Source organism: Parasteatoda tepidariorum, chromosome 6 (genome assembly GCF_043381705.1).
Source record: "Parasteatoda tepidariorum isolate YZ-2023 chromosome 6, CAS_Ptep_4.0, whole genome shotgun sequence".
Classification (NCBI taxonomy): Eukaryota; Metazoa; Arthropoda; class Arachnida; order Araneae; family Theridiidae; genus Parasteatoda; species Parasteatoda tepidariorum.
This window is the reverse complement of record NC_092209.1, coordinates 57191182-57217218: the sequence shown is the minus strand read 5'-3', so window position 1 is coordinate 57217218 and position 26037 is coordinate 57191182. Positions and strand designations below refer to the sequence as shown.

Here is a 26037-nt window from a genome sequence, read left to right as displayed (position 1 = left end):
ATACAAATAGATATTGACAAAAAGTAAACTTTCACAATTTTTGGCTAAAGACTCCTCATTGTAGACATTTTCCTTACCAACAATTCCTGCAAATGCAAAATATCTAAATAAAGCACTTCTGTGTGTCTCAAGAGTAAGGTGCTTTTTTTGATTTACTATATTACTATTATTTAAACTAGGCTGAAATTACTGACTGTCTAAAAAATGGTTCTGTTATTGTTTCTTCCGCTTAGGATAGAAGAAATCTTTTGCTTCAGTAATTTTTTTTTTTCACTGAGAAAGAAATCTGCCACCCTAGTACCAAATAATATTCAAGGAAAAAAAATGACTTAGAGGTAAGAAAAAGGTACCTGGAAATTGAAACTGGTGAATTCTTGCAGCAGCAGGAGGTGTTTGTTGAGCAACACTGAGTAATGCAGGCGAAGAAGGAGCAGAAGAATTGCAAGAAGAGGTGTTAGATGAAGATTCAGGAGGAGGAAAGGCTGGAAGATTTATTAATTGCTGTTGATGTCTGGACCATTTACGTTCTTTAGAACTTTCACTTTTCAAGGCATTAGCCGGGCTTGCTACATGAGTTCTACCGAGCATGGGAGATCGATTTTCTATTTTTGCAATAACAATCAAATTACAAAATAATAGAAACAAAAACTTACAAATACATATATTAGAATAAATAATTAAAAAAATAATACCATCATTTTTCATAGTTTTGGCAAAAACATCAACTAATTCATTGGGCAGGCCACAAGATGGAGGCACTTTTTCAACACAATCTCTATGACAGCGATATCTGAAAATGTTTCCATTATAAGATTAATTATATATATATATATATATATATATNAAATATATATATATAAAAGCTGTTTCACAAAACTTTTCATAAAAGAAAAATATTGTTAATTTTATATGTTTTTAAAAATATAGGTAAGCACTTAAGTTTCTTCCACATTCAAAGATTTCGACTGTAATTTCAATAAAAAAATATTTAAGTACAACAGTCAGTACTGAAATTAAAAACTCAAAAAAGCTAATTTAATTTTTGAAATTCAAACATTTTTAAATATTAAAATAAGGAAAATATAGAAACAAGACACCTTTTATCATTAGATAAATATGTTGCAGACTATGACATATAGACTAACAAATCTGACATAAGTTTAATCATATTTTGTCATTATTTTTGTTATCTTTAAAAGGAAATTTGTAGGAAGGATTTTATTCAAATTTAGTTTCAATAAATCTTCTTTTTTTTCCCTAAAGAGTATTCTCTTACACAACCATTTTCCTAAAAAAAAAAAAAAAAAAAAAAAAAAAAAAAAAAAAAAAAAAAGGTAATAAAACAAATAGTAAAAAAACATTTTGATGAAAACCGACATTGAAACTTCATTAACATGAAAACTTCAGTTGCAATTGTAAAAATGCAGGGCAAATTTAGAGTCGGTTTGAAAAAAATAAGAATATCGCACAAATGCATAACTAGTTACTTAATTTAGTACAGATAATATATATAAATAAATTAAAAGAATACAAGAAATTATTGGCATATTTAAGTAAAAAGAAAGAGAAAATTAAAAACTTTCATTTACTTCTGAAGTTTACTCTAACTGTTATTATGAAAACAAACTTTTTAACTAATACACAATCAGATAATTGCGATTAGGAATAGTTACAGTCTGATACTCTTTAAATTCTAAGGTAAATTTTCTCCTGTGTCCATTTTCTTTAATTAATATTTTGGAATTATGACCATTTTCTTAAGCAAGTATTTTAAGGTGTGTTCAGAACAATAAGTTTACCTATAAAATACTATAATATTATTCGACTAACTATGCTAAAAAAAAAAAAAAATGATTCGAAATATTACATTTTCCTTACTGCAGTTTAAAACACAGGGTGCGAAATCAGATTTTTCAACAAAAAATAAGCACCTTTTAAGCAATCAAAAAATATTTTTAATCACTTTCTAAAAAAAATATATCATAATTAGGATTTGGGCAGTAATAAAAATTATTTTTTTTCTATTCTTAATTTATAAACATAAAATGAATAAAATTCAAAAACATTTTCGAGAACTTTACATAATCAAGATAAAAATAACTAGTTTCTGATATATATTGCAGAGAAAATTGTCGTAATTTAGAACAACAAACGATACGGCAAAGAAAAAAAAACCTCTTTTAAAAGATAGAAAATTAAGCACTTTTTACAAACCACAAATAAAAAAAAAAGCATCTTTAAGGGCTTTTAACCCTTTCGCGCCGACTGTCGCAGATACGTGGCAGCAAGAAATACACTCACATCTCGACCGACACGCAGGTGTGCCAGAGAGCGTTCTCATTCACCCCCGACCATCACTCATTTGTGCCAGTGTCCTGGAAAGTTTTAAGAAATAAAATTTCTGCCAGAAGATGGCATTGTGTGTCCATATGGTTTCAGATACAAGTAGATTTGACCTTCTACTCAAAATGAGAGTAGTATGACTCACATACAAGTGGTTTTTAAGGGGAAGGAATGGAGGAGAAAGAAATGCTTCATGACGGCTAAATTCGAGCGTGGTATTTGTTTACAGTCAGCAGGGGAGTTTTTTTTTTTCGCTACAGCGTTATGTATTTCGATTTCAGGCCCAGTTTTTAGTGCAATGTTAGTGTTTAAAATTTTTTATACGAAAAAAGAATTTTAAGTCATATATTTAGTTTTCAGATATATAACGTTAAAAGTTATTAAATGGTAAGTACATAATGAAATAAAATGTGTAAAATATATGTTTAACCAAGAAATGACTTAAGTAAATAAATATCTATAGAAATATATATAAAGCATAAGTCATTTAAATACTCTACAGAACATTATTAAACAACGTGTTGAAATTTAGGTTATTTCATGGATTTAGGCTTAACAGCAAAAACCCTCCGGCCCTGAACAGACACTCGCGAAAGAGACTGCAGGCCTCAGCAATAAGCGCACATTTGCACTTCCCGTCGCGAAAGGGTTAAAAGACGTAAATAAAAAATAAGCACCTTTAAAAAATGGTATGGAACCTGCAGTAAAATAAGAAAAAGAAAGCATAAAACTCCAGCAAATAACAAAATTTTTGTTAACTAACTTACTTGCATTCTTTACATTTAAAACCTAAAAACATAGCTTTATCACAGAAATGACAACTTGTAACCTTCAAAGTAGAGGTAAACCTAATAAAAAAAAGTTTACATTAGCATTAAATCTTAAGAGATCAGGGATGGTATTTCTATTCTTTTGGTGAAAAAATAAATAAAAATTTAAAAATGCTGTGTGCAAACTGCATTATAAATGACTTTACTTTTAGAAAGGAAAAGAAATGTATGTAGGAAGCACATATCAATAGAATGTTATAAATTTTTCAATAAATAATGATGCACGAATATAATTTCCGAGATGTGGAAGATAAAATCCCCTGAATGTGAATTGCAATGCGTAGTCTTAAACTGCGAATATAGTGCAATGCGTGAATTTCAATTTTAAATCATGTGAATACCAATATTGATGTAAGATTTTTAAATTAAGTGATTATGAATTGTGATGTGTAATTTTAAATAAAGTAAATACAGAACATGATGTATAATTTAAAAATTTTATGAATACTAAATGCAATGTGTGATTTTAAATAGCTTGAATGTTACTTCAAATCGCAGTTACATATTTATTAAACTGAAAACAAAAGTGGAATTCTAGTGAAATTCAATAAACACAAAAGTGAAATTCAATAAACATTAAAAAAAATCATCCCTGAGGAATGTAAGCTATAAATCTAAAAGCTAAAAATATCATTAAAATTGTTAATAGCTTACCGATGATGAATGACATGACCCATTCCATGAGGTCTCGGAGATCTTGGTGCAGCAACAGATGTGTCTATTTTAAACAGAAGATAAAATCCTTATGAATAGTTTTTAAAAAGGAGAAAATATTTTAAAATTTCAATCAGAGTTTGAGCTAGATTTAAAAATTTAGTAAAAAAAGCTAAAATCAGGAAAGAAGTTCAGCAAGATACTAACTTTACAACAAGAGTATCACATAACAAGATTTCTTTATAAAAAAAAATCAGTCATATATTTTTCCTTTTCATTTGCAAACTTTGCTTGTGGCAAATCATCATTTTTTCTCCTGCTCAAGAAATATTTTTCTACGTGTGCATAGATAGAAACAATAAAAAACATACAAAAGAAAACAGGCAACTAAGCAACCTCTTAAGAAATGATTTGAAGCACGCAAGTTGTAAGAAAAATATCTGACTTCATGCTGCAATGAAATTATGATGATGAAATCAGTGTTTGAGAGCAGAAGTTGTGTCTGACTCAGAATGAAAAGATAAACAGAATCTCTCTACAAGAAAACAAGTGTTTTTTCCTTTCTTTTTTTTTGTTAATTGGCCACTGTTTTTCTTGCAGAAGGTAGAATGACAAAATCTGGTTTCTTTCCGTTAATAAATTTTTAACCTCTTTCTTCATAGCAGAACTGATATCATCATCTTTGTTAATCATTATGCTTCAACCTAATCTAAGTCATAAATTTTTCACAAAAGCTTGTATATATGTATTTTTTTAAAGAGTAGAATCATTTAAAATGCCTTTGCAAAAATCTATTGTTACATTTTAGCATTTTTATTGATACTTTTCACACTTTGCAAAAAATGATGCCATAGCATAAACCCTGATTTTAACTCAATTATTTAAACAAATGTTTAGAAATATCCAGCAAAATTAAGAAGTCTTTAGCTTTCATTAAAATAAAGTTTAAAAATACCAAATTATCATCCAGAGATATGTTTAGTACATAGTAAAATATTACAAATATATAAATAAATGAATAAAATCATATTACATACACAAGAGCATGCAACAAAATAATATTGTACCTAAAAGAGCATTAGCTTTTAATTATTATGAGTATAATAGATGTTAATCAACCATAAAATAAATACTATTTCCTAGATTCCCAATAAATAATATCTAACTTAATTGATTTAAATTTCACATAAAAATTCTCAATTTGATGCAAACAAAGCAGTTCCTCTAAAATATTTTTATAAAAATGTTTTTAGTTAAAATCATGACTCTTAGGAGTAAAAAAAGTCAAAAGCAGAACTCTTGTATAGTTATTTTATACATCTATCTGTAATGGAAATTTGAAAAATAAAACCTCGAAATAGGTTGTTTATAGTAAAAGTGAGTTATCTCCTTGTAAATGAGTTTTGAAATGGTTTTAATAATATTAAATTTAAGTGTAGGAAAACAAATATGATAATAAGAGTAGATGTTTAAATGAGTATGCAACAAATACAACCAGTATTATTTAACATGGGAAGAATATTACTAAATTTCATGCAATTAGGGGTAAGGAAACACATTTTAATAGTAATGCATTACACAACTTTTACAATGAATAATCAACTAACTCATCTTTATTGACATGAAATAATGTAAGCTTAAATAAATTGTCTAAAATCTTTACTTTGATTTGATGTATCTTCAATGAAGCATCCATCAGTTTGTTGATCAGGACTAATAAAAGGAGGTGACTTGTTTGGAAATGACGGTAAAGGTGACATCGGTGCAAAGAAACCAGATGATTCTAATCCTGGCTCTGTAGCTAGCCTTCGACGAGGGACATTGTCGTTGGAACTGAAAAGAATAGTGGAATTTCAAGCAATCACGAAAACTATTTTTATTTACTATTTATTCCTTAAATATCAGAGGGTTCCGAAACAAAATTTCACATAACTTTGCATCCAATATTACAACAAAAAAACAATTTAATATTCAGATGACCCATTATTTCAACAAAAATAGTTACATTTCTCTATATCTATCTCATAACTTAAACTCACACTTATTATTATTATTACTAATTAAGACAAATAATTCTAGTAGACAATTTTTTAGGATTATCTAGAAAAGAAATAACAGTAGTTAAAAAACATAATTAAGTATCATCTGTGAAAGCATGTTGTACAATTATCTGATAATTTAATTACCAAAGTAGTCACAACAGGTTTTTTTCTTTATTAGTGGATTATCATGAAATTGCCACTCATAAACAGAAAGAGAAGTTACAAAAATAAGAAAAGGAAGACTTCTCCTGATAATGTAAATAAAAATATTAATTGAATGATTATCATGACAATTATTTAAATTATGACCTATGTTTGATTTTACAATTGGAAAAGAATACAGAAAATTATTGAAGAATTATTATTAATAAGTAATATTCATGAATTTTAAATTGCACATTTAATTAAAAAATATGTGAAAAGGAATTGTATGTATAATTTGTAATATTTTATTAGTTTTTGAATGTTCACTAAAGAATCTTCTTGTCATAAAACGTTTAAGTGAGTTAGCATATTAAATTTTGATAGCTAGCTCTTTTCTCATATTGATTTTGTTAATTTCACGACTTTTTTAAAATATAATTTATAAAATTTATTTCCTTCAACTGTAGTGTTGTGATATAAAAAATATAATTTTTCATAAAATTTACTCCATTATATGGGATTTGGTGAAAATTTAAATAGAGTATATGCAGGAATCGAGCCCTAAGGAATCCCTGGAGTCACACATTTTATTAGGGTAAACTTTATAATTAATAAATATACACTAATTAATAAAAAAAAGCACTACCTGGGTGCAACATTTTCTGCTTGCTCAATCCTATTGGCCAAGTGTTCTTCATGTGATTTACTCTTGGTAAGTGGATATATCTCAGGTAGAAGATTAGTCTGATGTTTTTTAATAGGAGGTGGTGTAGTGGGAAACTTTTTGCCCTCACTTTTTTTACCTGACATAGAAGGCGTAGGAGGTGGCGTGTATCTTTTGTCTCTAGGGGAAGGTGAATTTGGAGATAAAGTGGAGTTGAGAGTTGGTGACCAAGGGCCATGATGAGCTGAAGAAATGACAGATGATGATGAAGAGATGGATATGTGACCAAGATGATGCCCTCCATGGAGGCTGGAGCTCATATTAGTAGGGGGTGATTGAGGACCATGAGTAGGCGTACTCTTTAAAAGTTCTTCAGAGGGTACAGAAGATCTACCAACTCTGCGTTGATGGTGAGTACGTGGTGAGGAGCCAATGGTTGAATTGATATCCCAAGATTCCCAATGTAAATCCAAGTCCGTGGCATTGCTAATTTCTCCTCGAATTTGCCTTTCTAAAAAAATTTAAAAGTTATCTTTAATATTTACTAATTACAAGACTAATAAATTTTAATATTTTTAAAATATACTACTAAAAACCAAAAACAAATTAAAATTAATAAAAATCTAGAAAAAAATAAAACTAAGTATTTGGATGGATATAGCCTCATAAGGTTTTAGAATTGTTCTTTTGATTCTTTTTTCATTTTGCTGGGAAAAAGATATAAATAAATTATATAACCCCATAGAAATTTGATAATGTTAAAAACATAGGATTTTTATGAAAATATTGAATTCCAAAAATTTTGAAACACTGAATCCGATGGGTAACGCTATATGCCTGAGAACCATGCATATAATTGGTCGGCAGTCTGTAAGTTTTAACTACAGGGTAGTCGCTAACACTTAGAAAAGCCCCCTCTAACTCCAACGTTACCTCGAATTTTTTAGTTTTATAATCAAGCTACTACCCAGGCACTAGTTCTGAACACGTAAGTCAGGAATATCAGTACTACAAACTCAGTATAAGAATAATTGAAATATTTAATTTTGGGAGAATAATTTTATGTCTTTCATAATTTTTTTATAAAAAAATTTAATTCAACAAAAACAATTACCTTAAAAGCAATAAAATAAGCACAGTGATTTTAAGATGAATTAGTAACACTAAGAATTACACCATAAAAGATACTAAAAACATAATCAAGCATATAAGAAACTTCTCAGAACAAAAAATATTTTACATTATTTTAAGTCTTAAAGGGTAATATGCTATTTTTTTTCTAATTTAATAACATAAATAATTATTGAAATATATCAATTAGGTATGAAAAATGGTAATGTAAACAGTCATATATACAAAAACCTTAAATTCTATAATTTACAAATTCTCTGGTTATGAATTTAAGCTACAGCTTACATATTGACTTTAAACTTCAAGATACCTGTATAAGCTTTTAAGTTTCTAAGAGCAATTAACAGTCTCCTTTTCTCATCATCTGTAGCATCTGCAATGCGATTCTTTACCTCATGTTCAGGCAATTTTAAAAGAAGTTCCATATTGGAAATTTTTGTACTTATGTTCTGAAAAAAAAGTTAATAAAAACAAATTTAGATTTTTCCAAATATTGGCTGTCAAAATACAACTAATAACTTAGATTATTTACAAGAAATGTTAAAATAGCTAAAATTGTGATACAATTGAAATGAATAAGTAAATATATATTTCATTGCTAATATGCAATGGTTTAATGTAAGACAATGGTTAATGTATGGTACATTCTCCATTGTATTTTACATATTAATATTAAATTTAGTGACATCAAAAAGGAAATTATTTAAGAGAAAAAAAATACAAAGAAAACTACTAGTTTTATTTGAATGTAGGAAAATAATGCAAAACAGAAAAAAAAAAATGAACTTAAAAGGTAAAATAACTAAATAAACAACACATTTTTCTTAATGACATAGAAAATTACATTTGCGTAGGATTCAGAAACTGAAAAGATTACATTTTTAATCAAATGCTTCATACAAGCCAACATTGAGAAAATCAACACCACCATTTAAAATGTCCTATTTGCCGAAGAAAAAAAAATAACAATACATAACAGTGAAACTAAGAATAAGAAAATATGCCCATATCATGCAGTATAATTTTTAAAAATATTTTAAGCTTGATAATGGTACTGAAAATAGGAGCAAGTATAAATGACACTAAGGCTTATTTTCACAAAATTTATTAAAACTGATCATTTTAAGAAAAGAAAAAAGAAAAGTTATACTCTTTTAAAGTCAGCAACTAAGACATTTCTTAAATGGTGAAATTGCCAAAGAATGCTTATTTTTACTACTCTTTAACAGATAAAAAATTGAGAATGATTAACAGTTTTTAAGTACCATTACTACCTACCAACCCATAAGCAGAATATTTTCAAATGTTCTGCAACAGGACTTATTAATTTATACATATTTTCATTTATTAAAATACAGGATCATACACAGATACACTACATTATTTTTTAAACCAAGGCAAACATTCTTGATTTGTTACTTTTTCAATCACTTTTGAAGTACAAAATTTTGGTAATGACGATGATGAATTATTAATAAAATGCCTATGATATGAAGGTCCGAACACTAAGAGAATGTATGAGATTAGGGTTGGGGATTTTTCTGCAAAACTATCGGAGGCAGGTGGGCGGGGGATCACGGGAAAACGCTCTCACTTATTCAAGATACAAATTGTTCTGCAGGACTTAGTTTGTTCTGCGACGTACGTCACAGTTTTAGGCACTTTCTGCTTCTGGGCCTACCAATAAGAAAGAGTGAAAATTATTGGTTTTACAGACCCTGAGACAAAAATTATTGTAGACCTTTTTCAAGACATAAAGCCTCATTTTTACGTTTTGACAATATTTTTTTCAAAGTTGTAACTTATTCTTTAATTTTTTGCACATCAATTTTTAAAAAAACCTAATATTAGCTTTCATTTGTTTCACCAGTGTCTGATCTAAACTAAAGGTATACCTGTTTACATTAATTTAATTCATATACATAAAAAAATATCTGAAACTTTTTTAAAAAAAGCATTACACTTTTGTAAGGATAACCAGACCTTCTAGCATTTGTTTCCGTATGCCCCTTTCCTGAGTAAGCCCAAAACCAAATTGGCTGTACATAAATATTGCTATAAGGAGTAGGTAAAAATAAGCTAGCAATGTTTTTTTTTAGCTGGAAATTGACAGTAGTTCTGGCAATTTGTTTATTCCTGAAGCTATAAAATAAATAAAAACTTCTAAAATTAATTACTTACTTCCATGGACTCTGGACAAAGTCCAACAACCTGCAGCCAGTTCTGCAGACAAGGGAATTTTTTTAATTCTGGCAAGGATGCACTTTCGGGACATTTTCTTTTAGCAACTAACTGATTGCTGAATAGTTTAATAAGTTTACTCTGAAAAATAATACACAAACATTAAAATAAATTCATATAATGACAAATCAAGAAATAATTTTTAAAAAAATATCTACATATATTAATCTACACCAAACACTCTCAGAAAGTATTACAAATCTTATGATAGCGGTTACGATTAAGTTAAGTCCAGTCGCCGTACTCGAAGTCGGGTTGAATCAATACCCATTCCTTCGAAAAGATTTGATCATGTACACTTGGATCTCATCGGGCCGCTTCCGCAATCTAGAGGATTTCAATATTGTCTCACGTGCATAGACTGTTATACACGTTGGCCAGAAGTTATCCCAGTCACTGACATGTCAGCAACGACTATAGCATCAGCGTTTTTTACAGGCTGGATTGCCCGCTTTGGCATACCAACCTACATCACGACTGATAGAGGAACAAATTTTGAATCCTCACTGTTCCACAGCCTGACGAAATTGCTTGGAATTGAACGTTGCCGAACAACAAGTTTTCACCCTCAAAGCAATGGCCTGATAGAAAATTTTCATTGGGCACTCAAAGCCGCTTTGAAGTGCTATGCAACAACAGACTGGACAGATGCTCTACCAGTGGTTCTCCTCGGTTTGCATTCCACAGTTAAAGAAAGCATCGATGCAACCCAAGCTAAACTAGTTTATGGTGAAACATTAAACTTACCAGGTGATTTCTTGATTCCCACTCCAAATGATGATCCTCCACAAGAATTTGTCTGTAAATTAAGACGTCTATTCCAAGACTTAAGACCTCAACCGACGTCACACCATGATAAACGCCGAATTTTCATACATCCCGAACTTGAAACTTGTTCCCACGTATTCGTCCGTAGGGACTCAGTTCGAAAACCTCTACAACCTCCGTATGACGGACCATTTAAAGTCATACGGAAAAGTGAAAAACATTTCACCATCATGATACGTGAAAAAGAACAGACAATTTCTATTGACCGTCCCCAACCAGCATTTGGACTATTTCAATTCGAACCAAACACGATCCAAAATTTTCCCTCAAAAGAACCGAATCTACCAAAAGATTCTCCGGACAAACCTGCACAACGGACTAGATCAGGCCGTAGAGTTACCTTCCCCGATTGTTACGTATCAGTATCCTGATACTGGCGGGGGAGTGTGCGGCGACCAAACTTAACTTAATCGTAACCGCGACAGTTACGATTAGTAACTGTCTCTGTCATTCACCAGAAGAATCCTAACCGCCATTGTAGAATGACGCACTGCTCTTGTTTTCATATTTTCCCTTTTTACACTTAATAATTAAATGTAAAATACTAATTAAATGTAAACTCAATCTATTCATCTCCTGAACACAGCCAATCACCACATGATTAAAGCCGTTTAAATAATATAAACGTTAAGAATTACTTAATATATGAAGTTCAAAACCTCACATTTTCGTGACATTTAAGCATGGCTGTAACTATGCTGGAACAGTGACAGCTCTCAGCTCACTGAATATCGCCTTTGCTATGTGATTTTTAAAAAATACACAAATAAACAATAAATATTCCATTTCTAAGAAAACAAAATTTCTCTAGAGGGAAAAAATTATGGCCCCTTTATCACAAGTCCCTGTTCCTGCAAATAAATAAAAATAGTGTTCCTAATTTTTTGTTTGCACAGCAGTGTCTCATTTTCTACAAAAAAGTTTCCAAGTTAAACTTAAGATTCAAGCCAAGCTTTTAAAGTGGGTATGAAATTATTAGATTTTTGTTAAATATGGAGATAAATTTACAGTATACAAAATTTAATATAGTTAAACTTTTTTAAATATTTTGATGTTTTTAATTTTCTGCATCTAATTTATCACTTTCTGACTTTCTTTATTTGCACCGATTTCATCATAAATGTAAATGATTTTTTAAAAGGCAGTTATTGCTATACTTTATCATTTTGGAAATCCATTATCTTTATTACGATATTATTATGCAGTGAGAGTTTCAAATTGCACATTTAAATAATCACTCTTTGCGTTTCCCTATTTCATCATAGATCCAAGTGACATTTAAATTGCATTTATGACTACTAATTTCCATGTGGTTCCCGATATATTTATTACGACTCCCGAGTTATAAATTGCATCTAACTGATCACTTTTTGGTGTACTTTATTTGTGCCAATTTCATCTTTTTTCAAAGAAAAGAATTAATACATATTTACATGTGATTTTGAAAATCCGATATTTTTATTATGATGTTATTACGTCAAACAAATTTCAAATCGGCCATTTAAATAATAATTTTTTGACGTGTACTGATTTTTCCAATTTCATCATAAATCTAAGTGACGTTTGGATTGTTTTTTTGTTTTGTTTTTTAGTATTAATAACTACTAATTTTCAAGCTGTTCATACAATCTCGATACATTTATTACGATATTACTACTCGTGATTTATACATCGCGCATTGAATTGATAACTTTTGGTTGCATTTAATTTGTGCTGATAGCATTGTAAATCCAAGTTGCTTTTCAATGATTTTTTCGGAAGTTTCTGAGATACATTCTCACGTAGTTTAAAAAATTTTGACTTTTATTACGACATGCGAATTTCAAACCTTGTATTTCAATAATGACTAATTGGCACACTTGACTCTTGCTAATTTCGCAAATTTAAAGTTTTTTTTCTGTTATTGCAATTATTGAGATACATCTTTAATACAATTTATTTGTGCATACTTTATCGTAAATATAAGTTATTTTTTTCATGGTTACGGTAGCTTACACCATGGTATGTGGTACTTAGAATTCCGATATTTTTTCCGATTCGAATGTTTCATGCACCATGAAACATTCGAAAACTTGAGTAAAATTAGAGTTTTTAAATTGCTTATAATTTATTAAATTATTATTTTTAATAATTTAATAAATTATAAGCAATGTTTCTTAAAAATTTATTTATTAAATTTTTAAGAAATATTTCTTTAATCCAAAAGAAGTTCAAAATAAATGCTAATTCAAGGCTAAGCACATAAATAATTTATATATTGGTAAAAAAAAATTTTTCCCCACCGAGTAAAATTAAAACCCAGGTATTTTCAATTCTATTAAAGATGATGTATGCTTACCTTTTTTACTTATGAAATACTTTGTATGTACAATATAAATATAACTTTACCTTTTCTTTTAAAACAAATGAATGTTAAAACATCATCAATATTGTTACTAAGAAAAATATTATTCAATTTTAGTTTGTATAAAAAATGAATTGCTATAACACCCTTAATGCTAACAGGGTTGCCACTTAAATCTGCAAAAAAATTCCCTGTGTTTTCCCTGTACATATTATGCAGAATATATTAAGAGAAAACACCAATTACTGGGCTCTTGCGTGAGGAATTGTTGGGCTAACTATATTTATTAGTTTTAATTGCTGGAAAAATAGCTGAACATAATTAATGCTATAGTAAATGAAATAGTTTAGTATAGCTGAAATACCATGTTTAAATATCCCATAGATTACGTTTTGAGTAGTCACCATTTTATAAAAGACAAAAATACGAAATAAAATTTGCTGTATTTTCCCAGTTTGTAAAGAAAAAAAAAAAATCAAAATTCCCTGCACTTTTCCTGCTATTTTAGATGATTTTTAAATTCCCTGTATTTTCCAGGTTTTCCCTGTGGAGTGGCAACCTTGGCTAAGTTATCTTTTTCAGCAGTCTTTTTTGAAAAAGGTTGTGGTGAACTGATGAGATATTTTAAAGTACAACAACCATATTGGTGTTAAAACTTTGAATAAGAACTTACATTTAAAAGCAGCATAAAATTGGTAATTTGAAACATAATTAATATTCTATAACTTCATAAGTTAATAACAACTATTACTATTTATAAGGCAGTGATATAAAAACAGATATAATTCATCAAACAGTAGGTATTAAGAAGAATTGTAAGAAAAACTATAAAATGCGCAATTAACTAAAAAATATGACTTTTGAAAATATTGTAGGAATCTCAAAAATCTGATGCTCTTTAGTTATTGTTCAGAATTTTGTGAAATACTGAAGTATACTAAATTATACTGTTTCCTGAAACACTTCGTTTACACTTTCGAGAAATTTCTTTATTCACCCTAAGAAGAAAATATCTTACTGTCACCTAATCATATGTAAACAAACAATCGTCACTGATGAGTAAACTAAATATTAAAAGGCAACATAAAAAATTTATCCCAGTTAATAAAAAAATAAGCTTTTAAATAACGTTATTACCTTAAAATCAGTATTTTAAGGAAGTTAATCTCATAAATTTGTTTACACGCATGATTAACTATGTAGTTTATACAATCGTTAAATCTCATCAAAAACTACCTTTTTGTATTTTAAATAATCATCTGTGTTATGTTTACTATTAGACTTACTTCCAAAATTCTAATTTCTTGTTGAGTTAAATCAGCAGTAATAGCACACTGTGTCCGCAAACCATCAAGATGTTGTGCATTTATAACTATCAATGATTGAGCGGTAGTGCATGCTTCTATCGCTTTAAAAATACTGTCCTTTGTTTCATTGTCAGCCATGATTTCAGTCCCTTTTTTCTCTTATTAACAGACATCGGTGCATGATGACTGCAAACTGCAATTTGGAACAAATTACAGAGAATATATGAAATGTTTATTTCCATCCTTCTGACTGCTACTTACAGCCAGCCATGATGGAATACTTAATATGGCCATCCATAACATCCGTATGATGCCATTTTCTAGAAGTTAATTCTTTTTTGGAAAATAAAGGGTAAGAATACGTGTGCTTTTTTCTGCCCATTTTAAATATCTTTCAAAATAACTTATTCAAAATAATAGGTTCAAATAGTAGTGTGTTCCTGTTTTGAGCTCCAGTAAAAGAATATTGTGGTGCTCTAATTATATGTTCTATAGAAGATTTACTTTGACAAACACAAGTCACTCAAATATCAATCTTGCACAAAAAAGAACGCATTCGAAGAAAATAAATACTGAAACCTTCAACCCAATTTCTTTAAAAATGATGTTGATGAGAAGGATAAAATGAATGTCTGTTTTCCCACTACCCAAGTAGCACATAATATTAGATAACATCAGAAAATCGGCAAAATCTAACGTTATCTTGCACAACTTCTAATATTAGAAAGATACAAGAGGTCGCTGTTTGCTCTGCATTATATAATATTAGATTCTATGCAAGCTAATATTATCTAACGTTCGCCATAATATTACTTTGCGCTAGTTTTGATGCTATATAATATTAGATTTTGTATTTTCTGATATTATTTTGCACTGCTTTTTACTATTTTGGAGTAAGCAAGAGGAAGATATGGATGGTAGAATAATTCGGCGATATAATTTTACTTAATTTTCTGTATTGTTGTGAAGCAGTAAAACATAGAACAATAGTTTTATGTCATTCCATGCATTATTTACTTAGCAATACAGAAATACTAAATAAAATTATATTAGCGAATTCTGCTACCTTCCATTTTTCTCCTCCTTACTCCGAAGTATATCTTATGTTCAGCTGATTTTTTTTTAATATTTCAAACTTAATGAGGAAATATATTTTATTGCAACTTTTATTGATATTTTTTTCTTTTATTCATACAATGGGTTTTCTGACAAATTTTATATCATTAATAATTTTCAAGTCTTTAATTTTAAAATGTACTCTTTAATTTTAAAAAAAAAAAACTGGGCTTATTTTATCAAAATCTTAATTTAATTTGTTAGTTTGTAATATATATATTTTTTAAATGTGTAACTTGAGCCATTTGTAATTTCACAATTATCATTCATTATTTATATTCTGAAATTATATAATAAAAACCACACTATAAAATTATTAAGTTATATATTTACATTTGAACTGAGTGGAAATTTTAATATTAAAATTGTTCAATTTTTAAGTGGACATTTCTTGTAATAATTGGCACATATTCAAATTACTTACTTCAACAAATTTACACATATTTTTTCCCCCTTCTTTTTTTCACTGGAATTGCTAAATGGAGAAATACTTACGTAAATTTATTCTTTTAGTATTTGAAATTTTATTTAGCAAAACACCTAAAAACAAAATTCAAATGCAAGGTAGAAATTTTTCCAGGGAATGAAACCAGGAAAACAACTAATATCATAAAAATTGCTAATATTTTTTTATAATGTTAAAATAACTTTTATGGGCATATCAGAAATTTTAATCAATTCGATAATTATTCAAAGGTGTTCTATTAAACTAACAATCTTTGCAAAAAATTTACATAACATTTTAATTTCAAAACTGTCAGTAAATATTATGTGTTTTCTAATTTAAATTTGCACAAACACATAATTGCATACAAGAATGAGACAAAAAAATAATAAATTTTTTACATTATCTTTTAAAAGTTGCCTTTAGTATTAATGATCAAAATTTGACTATAATCAATTACTCTCTTGAGAAAGTTACTATAAGATTTTTGATTAAGACAATTCCATTCCTCGTTCTTCTCTGATTATATAGTATGCGTTATGAAGAATTAGTCTTTAAAAAAAACATATATTATGCATTTAAAAAAGTTGCTTTTGCAAAGAACCTTATATATAAAAATTTAAACAAGATTCTTCTCTAAGTTGATTTAAACTGTTTTTACAATAATGTAAGTAAATGCTCTGCTAAATTTTAAATATTAAGCCAAAGAAATTTTTTACTATTATCATTATTTTACAATCACATTATTTTAAACATCATAAAAATATATATAAGCTTCTTACCTCAAATTTGAACTGCAAAATTGAAGTAATAAAAACAATGGTAGTAGTATAATTGCTCATAAGTTAGAGTTAATGTTTAACAATGTTAAAATAAAATTGCTTCTGATATCTTCAAAATTTCTTGAATTTTCATAATACTTAGACATAACTATAATGACTAGAATAAATTACACAATGCAGTAGTTAAGAATAAAAAAATAAAATCATGACAAACATTTCACTACTTAATTATTTTATTTTAAAACAAAACACTATATAAATATAACTTCACTCAACTATTTTTTTTTAAATACAAGTTAAGAACACGTATTTGTAATTAAATAAAATTGTTTTTATTTCAAAAAGTAACAGTAGGACCATGAGTTATCATTTTAATTATTATTATTTTTAAATTAAAAAAAATTCCAAAACTTTAGTCATTTCATACAGTTTAAAGTTTTTCTTCAATTCAATTTTTTGTTTTTGTGCAACTGAACTATATTTCAGAGCAATAAACTGAAAATCTTTGCTTTATTGAAAGATTTTATAAAATGGTCGGCGACATTAATGCATATCACACAGCAGGGATGAATCGCACAGGGATGCACATTTCTTCAAACTTTCAGCTCCGGCAGATTTAAAGAGAACCTCCAGTCGTTTTGTTTTCTGTCAGGATCGAATATATGGCTCCCAGTTTTCTACCAGAATATCAATTTCCATTGTGCAGCATCCAATCTCAAAAATCAATGGCTCCTTTCTGGTAGATAAGCTTGTTTATCCAGCAGACGAAGCTAAAATTATAAGAGAAAAAAGTTAACTTCACATTTAAAACATTAAATTAGTTAAAGAAAATTTAAAACTATTAAGCATTGAATATTTCTTTAAAACTTAAATCATTTCATTTGAAAATGTTTACAATTTAATGGGTAGATTTCCGTAACAATACCTGCATCAAAAAATCTCAGTATCACCGAGCAAGAATTGAAAAATATTTCACTTATAACCGCTTTCAAATAATAATTTAATTCTTTCTTAATTATTATTTTTTTTAAAACAAAGAAGAAATTATAGTTCAGCACGCTTAAGCCCTTTTCAATTGAAGTGAATATTCAAGTATATATACAGATATAAAAATATATCAAATTCAATACTTTTTACTTTTTTTTTTAAAGATTAAGTACAATGACACTTAACTATTAAAATATTTTTGTACATTGTGTAAGCTCATAGAGCCAATAGGAAATGTTCACATTTTTTTAAAAAACTAACACCTAAAACTTTAACACCTTTTAAGCACTGTTCTTCATTTAACGTAAACATGCTTTGAATAAATCATATTATTGCTTATTTTTTAACTATTTGCTATCATTTATAAATTAATGTAATTAACCATATATCAAAAACATCTGTCTATATTCATGAAATGAAAATAAAGATATTTAACTCATCATTTCACAATATATAAAACAGGAAATTTAAATAATGTAACAGTGTTCGACTTGTGAATAAAATTTCAAACATTTTAAAAAGCAATGGTTTTAACTAAAAAGTAATTGATTAATTAATAATTATTTTAACATGGCAAACTTGTTTACTAAAAATTTATTTTTATCTTTATCATGCAATGAAAAAAAATTCGAACTGTAAAACTCTTTGTGACCAGTCAACAAAAAAAGTGTTAAATAAACAATTGCTTATTTTCCTCCATTGTTTATTTTAAAATTTGATTAATGTAAAAGAACATCAATGTAAAAAGATACTATGAGAATTCAAAATCATCAATTCATGGTTGAAAAAAATCATATAGGTAGAAGGAGAATTCTCTAACAATTCACATATTTCAAAGTTGTAAATATATATTAAATATAGTCAACATAGGAGATCAACTAAAAGAATTTAGCTCATAAGCACTCCCAAGCAAACTATCATACATTTAAAAAAAAAAAAATCAAATTGCAAAACCTTTAAACTTCTTCTATTAAACCAGAAAATAACTACTCGCTATGTGGCAAATCAACAAAAAGAGAGTCGAAAAATATTAAGTAAACAAATGCTTATTTTAAAAATCGTATAGGTCCATCAATGTAAAAAGATACTAAGAGAATTCAAAATCATCAATTTATGGTTGAAAAAAACATGTAGAAGGAGAATTCTTTAACAATTCACATACTTCAAAGTTGTAATATATATATATATTAATTATATTTTGCCCCCCCCCAAATATATTTACATAATGTTCTTTAAAAGCCAATATGCATAATATTTATTTTTTATTGTTTAGTTAAATTTTTAATCTCAGATTTATCATTTAATCTCTACCTATCATTGAAATTTATAAAGTTTACTAAAAATTACTGAATCATAAATACCTTTGAAGTTAAAATTTCATTCTCCGACAAACTTTAAGAGCACCGGTAGCATTTCCAAACCAGTTGTTTTGTTTTCTGTACGGATCGAACTTAAAGCTCTCAGTTTTCTACCTCATTTCAATTTGCAGAGTCCAACAGTCAATCTCAAAATACCTTCCTGGTAGATAAGCTTCTAAATCTAGCAGACGAAGCTAAAATTATAAGAGAAAAAGTTAAACTACACATTGAAAACATTAAATTTAAAACTATTAAGAATTGAATATTTCTTTAAAACTTAAAGCATTTAATTTGAAAATGTCTAAAATTTAATGGGTAGATATCCATAACAATACCTGCACCAAAAAATATCATTATCACCAAGCAAAGTGCCGAAAAATATTTCATTTATAAACACTCTCAAGTAATAATTTCATTCTTTTTTTGTAAAAAAAAAGAGGAAATTATAGTATAAAACCCTTAGGCTCTTTTTATTGGAAGTGAATATTCAAGTATATATACAGGTACAAAAATATATCAAATTTAATAACTTTTTAATTTTTTTAAAAGATAAAGTACAATGACACTTAACTATCAAAATATTTTTGTACATTGCATAAGCTCATAGAGCCAATAGGAAATGTTCACACTTTTATTAAAAACTTCCTAAAGAAAAATTTTAATACCTTTTCTGCACTGATCTTCATTTAACGTAAACACACTTTGATTAGACTACATTGTTGCTTATTTTTTAACCATTTGCTATGATTCATAAATTAATATAACTAATCATGTATCAAAATCATGCAAATCTGTCTATATTCAAGAAAGGAAAATAACTTATTATTTTACAATATATTAAACAGGAAATTTAAATAATGTAACAACAGTGTTCCTCATATGAATAAAATTTCGAACATTCTAAAATGTAATGGTTTTAACTGAAAAGTAGCCGGTTAATTAATAATTATTTTAACATTGCAAACTTGTTTACTAAAAATTTAATTTTACCTTTATCAATGTTGCAGTGAAATTCAGAACCAAGTAGTTTTTAAGAACCTGTTCTAAACTTACTATTTATAATCAGACAATACGTAGTAAAAGAATAGTTAACAATTACTTGCGAACATTATCAAAAATGAGCACAATTGTAATATTTACTGAATTCTTGAATGTTTTGATGAAGTGCTCAAAATTATAAGTACCTGCAGTGAATGTTTCTACAGGAAAAACACTACCTACGATACTACTTTAACGTTTTATGTATCTATCATTGAAATTTATAAAGTTTACTAAAAAATTACTAAATTATAAATACCTTTGAAGTTAAAAATTTCATTCAAACTGATTACCACAATCAATGGCGGCGGCGGCGGCGGCGGCGGCGTCGTATGTTACGAGAAGACATTATTGCGTGTATGTTACGACGACGTTATTCGTGAAGACACTGTGGTAAAACATTACCTACGATACTACTTTAAAGTTTTATTTATCTATAACTGAAATTTATAAAGTTTACTAGAAAATTACTAAATTATAAATACCTTTAAAGTTAAAAATTTCATTCTCGCTGACCCTCCATGAGAATGGCGGCGACTGAACCATGGAGTTGAACCAAAGATTGTATAAGTATAAAGATGGGAAACTCGCGAAAGTCGTAACAAAATTTGGCACAATGCCAGCGCTTCAATGCCAACATTCATAAATCGAAAAAGAAAAATTAAGTTAAAAACGCATAAACCTTGGACCAATTTTGCGTTACATTACAAAATGTTGTAACCTGAAGGAACAGGTACCTTGCATTTTTTTTAATTTATATACACAGAATGTTAAATTCAAATAGCTTAGAAAATGTGTCCCTTAATGTAATATTTTTCGTACCAATACTGTAAAATAGATAAATGAAACAAAATTTTAAAATTTCTGGAAAAATCGGTCAAATATACATCAGATTCCGACCATTGTCTAGCAAGTTAATTGCACCTAATCTAATATAAAAGCTTTAAGTCACATTTTTATCTAGTGATTTTAAGGTTGATTTCTTTTTTTTTTATTTGCCAAATGAATTTTGAAACGCCAGTTTCAAAAATATCATTTCTTTTGGCACCATTGAATCCTAGACACCAAGAAATCTTCAATCGCTTATTGAGAACTGATGGCCAACATGCTCTCTTTTTACTCATTATTTTAAAATTATTTTTTTACTTTTTTTTCATACATATATTTGAATTAAATTTTTAATCCTTTTTAAGCATTTTCTACTATTTTTGTTGAAGTAATGTTGTTGTTGTTGTTGATTTACGTCGCACTAGAGCTGCACAATGGGCTATTGGCGACGGTCTGGGAAACATCCCTGAGGATGATCCGAAGACATGCCATCACAATTTTGATCCTCTGCAGAGGGGATGGCACCCCCGCTTTGGCAGCTCGATGTCCTGCACGCGAAGTCGAGCACTTTACGGTAGCACAGTTTAACGAGGACCAATACCGCACACCCTCGGTCCCTAAGCAGACTGATCCAAGTGGTCACCCACCCGCACACTGACCGTAGTCAGTGATGCTTGACTTCGGTGATCTGCTGGGAACCGTGTCTTAACGATCAGTCCACTGCGGGACCTGAATTAGAGGAGAATAATAGATAATAGAGGAGCCTTAGTATAAATAAGTGCATTCGTATCACCCAGAGGAAATTATAAATGCCTCTTATTGTGCTGCTATATGATGCTAATATAGATAACCATCGTCAGAATTAAGGTGAAAGATGAATCAAGAGAATGTAGGGTTCATGAGCAACTAAGAGTGCTCAATTTATAAGAATTCGGCCTGTCAGATACTGTTCAGTTGGAATTGAGAAATATTTTTACGAGTTACAAAGCATGTATCAAAGATTTTTTTTTTTAACAGATTCAACGTTGCACCCTTTTTTAGAAAATGAACTAAAAGTATTCTCTTTTCTAAAGTACCTTCTTACTGATATCGGTTTTATAGACCAGTAACGGAGGAAAACGTTTTCGTGCTCCGATCGGTACTGTAAACGGCGTCCTTAAAACTCGATTAAAAAGAAGAAAAAAAAATCTGAATTAGAAAAAAAAAAAAAAAAAAAAAAAAAAACAANAAAAAAAAAAAAAAAAAAAAAAAATTGAACACGGTGTAGTTATAACGCAGTAGAAAGTTTTATTCTATTCTATACTTTCTTTTCTTCTATATCAATCTTAAATGCTCATTTAAGAAACTTATGAACAAGATAAATAACAATTAACGCATTCAAGGTTAGAAAAGAAAGTCGTTAGTTTAATTAAAGATGACATCACCTCAAGTGTTCTAGAACAAACATTTATTATAGGATATATTTCAATTGAGCAAAATCTTACATGACATACAGACCTATAAGCATGCACATTACAATTTATTTTTTCATGTTATATCAGTGGCAAATAAAGTTTTATAAAATCTTTAAAATCAATATTTTTGTGGTTTCATTTACGATAGAAATTACTGTAGTGTTTTGCAATTCAATATCTCGTCATTTTGTTAAAAATTATTTTAAGAAACGAAAAGTTGTTGAAGGGATTAAATTATCGACTATGTCAACCTTCATATATCAAAATGTACCTCTAGGTAGATGGAATCAAGTTAACATGTCTTATATACTAGTGAATTGGTATTTTAATATTTATAGTGGTAGCTACACCGCATAACTCCCTTTCCAGAATATTATGCTGTTTATATCAATTTTGCTCATTACTTTTTTTTGCTCCAATATTGTTTATTGACCGGGAGAGACTTTATTTACCTCACCAGATTTTTTTTTCTTTGAGCAGTATATTTTTAAGCAAATGAACTGTAACTTAGACCATCCATCAATGTTGGCAAACGTTTACGCAAAGACCATATTCTTCTAGTCTAGAGAATAAAGCCTTTAAATGTTTGAAGTGCTCATCTGGACCTTTTGATACTATAAGAATATCGTCTACAAAAGCATAAACGTTTGTTAAGTCACGAGTAACTCCATCGATAAACCTTTGAAAAGTAGCACTAGCATTGCATAACCCAAATTGCATCATCAAACTCTCATACAAGTCGAATGCGGGTGCATATCGCAGTCTTTTGAACGCCTCCAGGATTTATGCAAATCTGATGATAGTCTTTGACACGGTCGATTAGACTAAATATCTTCGAGTCATGTAAATTTGCAGTAAAATCAGCGATACAAGGAGTTGGATATTTGTCTTGAACTGTTTGTGCATTCAAAGCACGGTAATCACCAATTGGTTTCCATTCTAACGATCCTTCTTTAGGTATCATATGAAGAGGTGAAACATAGTTGCTACTAGATGGTCTTATATGCCATAAATGCATCTTGTTTTCAAATTCAGATTTGAAAATTTTTAGCTTATCAGGAGCTAAGCTACGTGGCTTTGCCACTAACGGAGGTCCTTTAGTTATAATGTAATGTACAGTATTATGTTTGACAGGTTTATTGAGATCGATTAAATTTGTTATAGATGCATATTCTTTTAGGAGATCAAAGTATAGATTATCTTTAGAAATTGTTTTAACTGTATGCAGTTCCATTTGCTATAAATGACCAGGAGTTTTTAACTTAGTTTTTAAGTATCTGATACATTTATTTCTAAGGTCAGGCATCAATTCAAAACTATGGAGAAAATCAGCTCCGAGAATTTGTGTATTTACATTGGAAACTAAAAATTTCCACTTAAACTGCCTTCTTAACCCGAAATATGAAGTTAAAGTACAGCATAAACGTTAATTGTTGAGGAATTTGCTGCAATAAGCGTCTGTTGGGGTGGCTTACGTTTTTGAAATTTATTTGCATATAAAATGGAAACGTCACTGCCTGTGTCTACCAAAAAGGAAACATTTGTTTTTCGGTCTCTAATGAACAGGCGACGTGAAATTTGCGGCAAAGAATAGGTCGCCTCTACTCTTTGCTGACAAGCTTGTTCTTCCCAAGAATAGTAATTCTTAAATGTTTTCGCGAACCGATTAGCAAAATTGTGATTTTTGAATTAGAGTTTTAAGTATTTTCAAATTTCCCCTCTTTTGGCCTATTGAGACAGTATAGGTGATATAAAGTTACTTATATTCAATAAGCCCTTCTTAATGACGGTAGTTGACAACGTATCCGCTCTAAGAAAATAATAAAAAGAGACTAACTTTTCACTCCGTCTCCCTGCTCTGTAGTAGGTCTAAAGTTGTAGAACTTTTTTTTTTAATATTACTAGCTCACATATACCATTGTCCTAATTTCAGCAAAGATATTAAAAAAGGAAAAACTTGGCACTAATTTTTTTTTAATCACAGTTATCTACATTTATTGAAATTGTGCCAAAAATTTGCGAATCTCTGCATTTGGAATAATTCATGACAGGATTAAAATTAAAGTAGGGTAAACTTGTACAAGAGTTTGAAACTAAAGCTACCGCATAATTAAAAGCCCAAGGAAACTAAATCTGCACTAAATCGAATGTAAAAATAAAGATCCAATCAAATTGATCCACAAATTCTACATCACAAAAGCTTCCGAGGGGATAATTTAAAAGATTTTTATGAAGCGATTTTTTTTTATAAAACTTATTTTTTTTAAAATATGTATTTTCAGCATATGTTTTGTATGCAATTTCATATGTACTTTCAGTTTATGTTGCATCATGTTCAGATTTTATATGTTATATCGCACTCAGAAATACATTTTCGATACTGTTCGCGAAATATTCACTAAATTATCAAATCAAAAGTAACAATGGAAAAATGTTATGTGGAAATAAGGTAAAACTATGTTCTGTTTCCCTGAAATAAAATTTTATCAGTAGTCTTTTTTAAATTGAAAGAAATAGAGCAAGAGATAAAATTCAACAATATTTATTAAAATGTAACAAATGTTTAATAAACGAGCTGCAAACAATAACAATGCAGTTTGGAAGGCTTCAGTCCGGTGCAAAAAAAAGTTCAGTTTTAAAAACATGGTCCAGCCATATTAACAATAAATGAAGTTATGTGGTATGAATTTTGAACCTGTAAAAACAAAATTCAGATTTCAACAAAAGTCACATAAGATTTTACTTCAGATTTTTTTAGAAAAAAGATTATAAAATTTGATAAAATATAATGATGCATATACACTGTAGTGTTAAACGAGTAAATTTAATGATTACAATTCTACCTGTTAAAAGATTGTGATTAAGAGTCTTTCTCACTGCGTCCGATCGCACGCACATAGCCAGCAGGTGTATACTTCACACACAACAGTTTAGATGGAAAAAACAAATGATAATAATTACCCTGTCTCCGTACTACGTTTCCCAACCGCACAACCATGCTTACACTTTTTCGGCTTTGAAAACACTGGGAATATTAGAATGGATTCCGAGCCATTAAAACAAGACAGGAGAAAGTGTAGCAAAATCAGACACCCAACCTTTGGCTGTAATCTCAACTTCTGTAGGTTAAGCTTTAGCACGAAGAATCAACACCATGGTAATCCCAACCTTAGCCCAAACCCGTGGTGAACTCCGACGAAACCTATCACACTAGCGTGGTGGTCTTTAGAAATAACTTAAAAATAGGATACTTTTGAAATTTTATCTCCAACCTGATGTGACACAGACAGAGTCTAATGCACCGTTGAGTTTAAGCACGTCTATGGCAAACAGAGAAGACTATAACTGAGTTCAAGATATGTCTGGCAGTGGCCTGATAAATTTGTCATTTAGGACAATTGGGAAAGGTTTTCACTCCACCAGAGAATTTCAGACATTTCAGGTGACCACTAGAGAGGTGCGATAGGCAAAATTGGCAGATCCCGAAAAAGGGAAAGGAAT

The 26037-nt window shown here is 29.0% G+C and overlaps 2 protein-coding genes and 1 long non-coding RNA gene across 6 annotated transcripts in view; all 3 read right to left on the bottom strand.

The window, feature by feature from the left end:
• LOC107456907 (kinase suppressor of Ras 2) overlaps positions 1-14844 on the bottom strand; it is a 40180-nt gene extending 25336 nt beyond the window's left edge. The window contains exons 1-9 of one of the 3 annotated variants that reach the window (XM_071181601.1): positions 14508-14844; positions 9990-10130; positions 8119-8257; positions 6660-7188; positions 5491-5660; positions 3828-3891; positions 3111-3191; positions 693-790; positions 351-602 (exon numbers count right to left, since the gene is read on the bottom strand). In XM_071181601.1, the coding sequence (XP_071037702.1) occupies positions 351-602; positions 693-790; positions 3111-3191; positions 3828-3891; positions 5491-5660; positions 6660-7188; positions 8119-8257; positions 9990-10130; positions 14508-14666 (1633 nt within the window). In that variant the 5' untranslated portion in view covers positions 14667-14844. The remainder of the gene's footprint in view (positions 1-350; positions 603-692; positions 791-3110; positions 3192-3827; positions 3892-5490; positions 5661-6659; positions 7189-8118; positions 8258-9989; positions 10131-14507) is intronic. The other 2 variants (XM_043045303.2, XM_043045304.2) reach the window with 2 other exon arrangements.
• Positions 14845-17086: 2242 nt separating this feature from the next.
• Positions 17087-20835, bottom strand: LOC107456915 (uncharacterized). Of its 2 annotated transcripts, none has more exons than XR_001585773.3 (3): positions 20740-20835; positions 19220-19410; positions 17087-17641 (listed from the first exon to the last, which is right to left on the bottom strand). It is a non-coding gene; the product is annotated as an uncharacterized lncRNA (long non-coding RNA). The 2 variants fall into 2 exon arrangements; XR_011636885.1 differs by having other exon boundaries at positions 20514-20822.
• A 4227-nt stretch (positions 20836-25062) lies between these two features.
• The window catches only part of LOC107456920 (uncharacterized), a 59149-nt gene continuing 58174 nt past the window's right edge, over positions 25063-26037 (bottom strand). Inside the window, exon 28 of the mRNA XM_016074899.3 lies at positions 25063-25231. Coding sequence (XP_015930385.1) covers positions 25194-25231 — 38 coding nt within the window. The 3' untranslated portion in view covers positions 25063-25193. The remainder of the gene's footprint in view (positions 25232-26037) is intronic.